Here is a 6,411-nt window from a genome sequence, read left to right on the forward strand (position 1 = left end):
TTCACTTTTTGTCCATTAAATTAAATCAAATCAAACCACAAAAGGTGACACCCCAATATTCTTCTTATAAAAGCAATGAAATCAAAACTTAAAATTCTTATAAATGCAATTCTTATATTTTGGTGTAATTTTGCATTGTTTATTATAACAATTTATCCGTGTAATTATTATTTTTTAAATTCATGTTCCCTCACAAACGTCAATCAAAACCTGCATATAAACTTTCGCACTCATTCTCAAATGACAGTAAGTCTGCTCCTGATAGGAGCATCTGCTAACTCCGACCCCTCCAACTGTAAATCAACTGTTAAATTAAATGTGACATAAAAAGTGCTTTATGGTTTTATAAAATAGGCATGCATATTGGTGTCTACTGTACCATATATAAAGTGTAATCTCTATTCTACATTGCATGGGGATTTCTTTCTTCCTTTCTTAGTCCCTATTTTTGTTGCATGAATAATATGGGCAACTGATTTGCTATGTAAGCTAAATCATAAGGAAGTTAAGCCAAAGAGTTTCGCATTTACCAGACAGAATAACTGAAACCAGACAAATATGAACACGTCTAGCGGCAATGATACAATGTCGGACAACCGGTCAACTACGGGGAACACCGTAGCCTGTGTGATCCTGGGTCTGTGCTTCCTGGTTGGCACACCTGGAAACCTGCTGGTGGTATGGACCATTTTGAAGTACGTGAAACAGCACTCGCATACTGTCCAGCTCATCATTCATCTAGCAGTCGCAGACCTTCTGGTGCTGATCACACTTCCTCTATGGATTTATTCACTGGCTCATTCCTGGGTGTTTGGTGAGGCTGCATGCAAAGCCATGGTATACATGATCAATGTTTGCATGTACAGCAGCGTCTTTCTCATCACCATAATGAGCGTGGAACGCTTTCTGGCTGTCAGGTACCCCTTAAAGATGCTATATTGGCAAAAACGGACATCCTTGTCGAAAATACTGGCAGTGACCTGGATCTTGTCATTCGTCTTGGGAATTCCAGTTATCCTGACACAATACGTAGATGAAGATGATCATGGAGGGAAACACTGCCTGTATCGAGATTACAGCTCTGTGTCTTTCGAAGTTTTCTGTATGTGTTTAGAGACTGTGCTTGGGTTTATTATTCCCTTTATCATCCTTGCAATCTGCTACTGCCAGGTTGCCACACAGCTCCGAAAGGTCCGATTTAGGAATAAACGGAAATCTGTCTTCCTGATTGGTGGAGTGGTAGTAGCCTTCATTTTGTGTTGGTTACCTCATCACACTCTCAATATCTCAGAGACGGTGCAAATTCTAGTAGGCAAATCAGATGAACCGTCCCATATCATTGATGGTGCTGTGTTCATTTCCGGAGCTCTGGCTTTTATTAGTAGCTCAGTGAACCCTGTGCTATATGTGTTTGCTTCCAAAAACTTCCATGGAAATCTAAGGAAGTCAGGAATAGTGAGGCTATTTCAAGATTTAGCATCCCAGACTCCCCAGACAAAAGATGACTTTTTACAAGATCCTGGACTGCAGCATGACATGAACCTGGAAGATCCAAATGTTAGTGAACATAAAGAGCTCACGAATTGTTGTTAGACACACAAAATGCTTGAGGGACAGGTTTGGTATTTTACACTTAAAACCCTGTTTTCAGATTGTTTATGATGAAATAGAACAGTTTTGACTGAAATTTGGACATGTGGTGTTGGCCCGGGGGTTTTCGGGTGTTTGTTTTGTCACTTCCCACCTCTATAGTGGCTCTGTGGGTGCACAGGAACAATCCTTCCCAAAATGCATTGAACTTTCGTTTGCAAAGACATGAAACTCACCGAGTGGTCGGGGGTGTTCACTGGTGTGCTCACACGGGAATCGCTGCAAAAGACGCATTCCAACAGGTTTTATCGTAGTTTTGTCCAACTCCATTGACTTGTATTAGATGTGCTGTGAGGTACGCGCCGGGAACTTTGTTTGTATTCTTGCAATTGGCAAAGGCGGATTATCGCCACCAACTGAGCTTGAGTGTCTATTATTCAAGCTCTCAACGGAAGAATATAAGGGTGTGAGGCGTTTGGAAAAATAGGTCCACAAGTTTACAACGAATGGTAAAACACCTGTTGGAGGGCGTCTTTTGCGGCGAGTTTTGTGTGGGCATGTCGGTGAGCGCCCCTGGCCACTCGGTGGGTTTCACGTCTTTGTGGACGAGGGTTTGGTGCATTTTGGGAGGGATTGTTCCTGTGCGCCTATACACCCATTGTAGAGGTGGGAGGTGAGGCGGCAGGCACTTGAAAGTTCTCGGGGCAGCCGCATGTGTCGAAATTTCAGTCAAAACCTGAGAACAGGGCTTTAGGTGTAAAATACCAAACTTGTCCTTTAACAAAGCAAATCAAATGTGATAGAAATGTAACAACAGACATGATTTTTTTTTATCAAACAAGACCAAATTTGACCAAATTATAAACCCATGAATGTAAACTATGAAGAGCGCTATATAAATTGAATTGAATGGAAAAATGCTTTAAAATTACTTATAAAAATGACATTTATGGTTGATTTTGTGGTTGTTATTATTGCTCCTCCCACAGACATTTTCTTTCTCTTTGCAACTGTTTTTCTTTCTGTGTTTTGGAGATTCAGTTTCTTTGTTTCTCAAAAGGGAAGTAAGTTCTTGCTGAAGCAGACTTATTTTCCAGCTTCAGTTTAAAAGACTAAAGTACACCAGCGAGGAAAACATGAACGGTACGAAGTTTCTTGAGGGAGAAGAGGAGACTGATGTAGGCCTGGTGGGTGCCTGTGTGATTCTGGGTCTGTGCTTTCTCGTGGGCACACCTGGGAACCTCTTGGTGGTGTGGACCATCTTGAAACACGTGAAACAGCGCTCGCACACAGTTCTCCTCATTCTTCACCTAGCAATCGCAGACCTTCTGGTGTTGATCACTCTTCCTCTGTGGATCTACTCATTGGCTCACTCCTGGGTGTTCAGCGAGGCTGTCTGCAAAGCTATGGTGTACATTATCAATGCCTGCATGTACAGCAGCGTCTTTCTCATCACCATTATGAGCGTGGAACGTTTCGTGGCTGTCAGGTACCCCTTTGCGTCAGCGGGCTGGAGAAGGAAGCAAGCCCTGAATAAGCTACTGGTAGTGTTGTGGATGGCTTCGTTTGCCTTGAGCATTCCGGTTATTGTAACTCATACTTTGGATGGTCCTCCAGAAAACGTTCAGTGTACTTTCAGGGAGTACACGTCTGACACGCAGGAGGTCGTTTTGCTTACTTTAGAAACTCTTATAGGCTTTGTTATACCTTTTATTACATTGGTGGTCTGTTACGGCTGCCTCTTCAGTCGCATAGCGCTCATGAACTTCAAGTCCAAGCGTAAATCGACGGTTCTCATCTGCAGTGTAGTGGTGATGTTTGGACTCTGCTGGATCCCACATCATGTGATGAACCTTCTTTCCCTCGCTGCAATCGCTCTAAAGACTACATATCCTAAAGTGACAGAAAACTTGGAGGATGCCCATACGACCATGACCTTGATAACAGGAGCCCTGGTGTTCATTAGTAGCTCAGTGAACCCAATTCTTTATATGTTTGCCGCACGTACCTTCCGCAGCTCACTTCGAGAAACTGGAATACAGAAGTTGTTTCAGCATATATCCAGTACAGCCTCGGCTCATGGGAATAAAGAGTTATCATTTGTTTCTAAAAGACAAAATTCACACACCAGTACCTCACAGTGTCTCACAGAGACAAAATTGCCTGTAGATCTGACTATGGAAGCTCTGTAATTACCAACCAACAATACTCTCATAAAAGTGCATATCTGTAAAGATGTTTTGATTTTGATTAATTTTTGTATTTTAGCCAAATTATAATTTTAAGTTAAATGTTTTTTTTTGTGTGTGTGTGAGAGATAAATGCTTCTTAAGTGCAATTTCTGATACATTTCATTTATATTTTAATACTCACTAGGACATTGTTGCTTAGATTACAACCCAGTTTCTATGATATTAAATCACTTATTTAATAGTTTTGTCTGTGTGATGTGATTTTGTAGTACAATATATAAACTGCAAATTCTTTGATTCAGGAATGGTCTTTTATTTGTGGTGCGTTATTTCAACACATCTCTTTTCCTTATATTGCAACATGTGTGTTTGTGACTCCAGTCGGCATGTGAAAGAGGAAGTGTGCATTAATAAAAACAGAGGTCAGTTCAGAAGAATCTATCTGTCATTTGTTTTTTGTTTTATGGTTAATTCACACACACCAATCTGAGAAACGCCAACAAACATGTTCCTTGCCAATTGAACAGCCAGCCAAAGAAAGCCAGATCAGTGTGAATGACCATTTACTCTACTTTTAGGGAATCAAAATTGTAATATACAGTAGGTGCATAACACCTCTTTCCAGTAGCATGAATATCATTGTTTCATTTACTTTTCTGCTGTACACTATGAAGAAGTCTCTAGGAACTTTAATTCCACTTCCTTTATGATGGGCTTACAGAAAGATCAGAGTTTTTGCAGAACTAAGTATTTTTCTCAGAAGACTGAAAGGATGCCTAGGTTCTTCAAATGGTTCTGCTATTGAGGCATATCATCATTGTGGCATAAGAACCTTTAGCAGTACCCATATTTGGGTTACCATACATTGCAGCACCTGGGGAGCAGTGGGGGACAGGTGCCTTGCTCAAGGGCACCTCAATCTTATCCTGCTGGCCATGAGACTTAAACCAGCAACTCTCAGGTTACAAGCCCGACTCTCTAACCACTAGGCTATGACTGCCCTATTGCCTCAGACTTTATTCATGGGAATCAGATCTGTTTTTAACCAAATTTGCTCACTGTCTGTTGGTAAGGAAGTGAGGAGCTGTATTTTATTTGCATTTAAAGGTACACACATGAAAACAGCGCTTTTATCGCTCCCATCCAAATAGGGTAATTTTGGACATGCTATAACAATTGACTTGTGGGATATTTTGAGCTGAAACTTTACAAACACATTTTAGGCACACCTATTGCATCAGGGGTTTCTATACGTATCACTTCTTTATATGGGCACTTCCCCCAGAAAACCCCGGCCACCCGTCAATTAGCGGGAGACGCTAGAACTTACAAACATCACATCACGCGACACAGTTTTGTTTAATTTCAAAACTCAACAATGGCACGAATGATGAAGTGTGTTTTTGGATGTAAGGAGAAGAAAGTCAGCCTTATGGAAACAATGGATATAGTTTATTATCTGGGGTAGCAGCGGAGTTTTGCGTGTGTGTTTGATGCGCTGGATTTCATTGAAAAGTCCCAACCGGGTCATAAGTTGCATGCGTTCTTCATTTCTTCGTATGTTATCGGAAAGAATCGGTAAAGCTAAACTTTCTTTTATAAAGCTGAATAAACTAACTTTAAGAAATCATTTTCATTTCAAATACTTATATCACTGACAACAGAGGTATGGCCAGGATATTGTCATTTAAAAAGTGGAGTTGCAGCCCTCAGCTGATGTTTATGTTGTCATTTTGTGTATTGGTCATCAGTTGTGTGATTGCAGTACCAGTTTTAGCCACAAGTTTTGTGATTGCAATACCAGTTTTGGCCACAATCCTACATACTATTCCTTTAAAGGGACTGTAAGTAGGATTTTAAGTGTTTTATTAATCAAAATCAATGTCTTTATTCATAAATATGTCCTCGTTGGTGTCAAATGACCTCTGCCAGTGATCTGACTTTTCTTTGTAAGCTTAGAATTTCTTCTCCTTACTTACATTGAACGGGTAAGTCCAAGGAGGCATCCATATCGTTCTGCCGTATTGATAAACTATTATAGCAGAGAGGGACAAAAAGCACTAGCCTACCAACGCCTTACCACAATGCGTTTTCATTCAGAACACGTGAATCAGCTGTAACGGACAAGGAGATCAGCGATTACATAACGGCTACCGTAGTTGCAACACACATTTGGAAAGGGGAGGCGCTAGAGAGCACTGTTCGTTTGAATGCAAAATACAATTTCACCACTAGATGGGGGTAAATCCTAATTGCCCCTTTAAATGTTACACAAATTATAATTTTGAAACAACAATCATTTTGATTACTAATGGTACACTGAAAAAAAAATTATTCATTCAATTTACTCCATTTTTTAAGGTAAGTGGTTGCAGTCAATTTATTTGGGTTATATTTAAACAAAAGTTTTTTGTTTTGTTTTGTATTTCTATTTTTTGTTTTGTTTGAATGTAGCTTAAATGGATTGATTGCGACCACTTACCTCGAAAAAATTTAGTGAAATGAATTAATCTTTTTTTTCAGTGTAGCTACACAAAAATATATGAAATTTGTATTGCTAAGGTGTAAAGGAGAGACATCTGCACTATTGACACAATATATGACAGGTGCTCATGTCTAGACCTGTAGT

The 6,411-nt window shown here is 40.1% G+C and overlaps 2 protein-coding genes across 2 annotated transcripts; both read left to right on the forward strand.

The window, feature by feature from the left end:
- Positions 1–370: 370 nt before the first annotated feature.
- Positions 371–1,646, forward strand: LOC129446850 (leukotriene B4 receptor 1). The gene has a single exon (XM_055208270.2). The coding sequence runs from the start codon at positions 559–561 to the stop codon at positions 1,591–1,593; it is 1,035 nt and encodes a 344-aa protein (XP_055064245.2). The 5' UTR covers positions 371–558; the 3' UTR covers positions 1,594–1,646.
- Positions 1,647–2,309: 663 nt separating this feature from the next.
- LOC129444457 (leukotriene B4 receptor 1) lies at positions 2,310–4,211 on the forward strand. Its single transcript, XM_055205171.2, has one exon. The coding sequence runs from the start codon at positions 2,727–2,729 to the stop codon at positions 3,780–3,782; it is 1,056 nt and encodes a 351-aa protein (XP_055061146.2). The 5' UTR covers positions 2,310–2,726; the 3' UTR covers positions 3,783–4,211.
- The last annotated feature ends 2,200 nt before the right edge of the window (positions 4,212–6,411 follow it).

Source organism: Misgurnus anguillicaudatus, chromosome 21, assembly GCF_027580225.2.
Source record: "Misgurnus anguillicaudatus chromosome 21, ASM2758022v2, whole genome shotgun sequence".
NCBI classification, from domain to species: domain Eukaryota; kingdom Metazoa; phylum Chordata; class Actinopteri; order Cypriniformes; family Cobitidae; genus Misgurnus; species Misgurnus anguillicaudatus.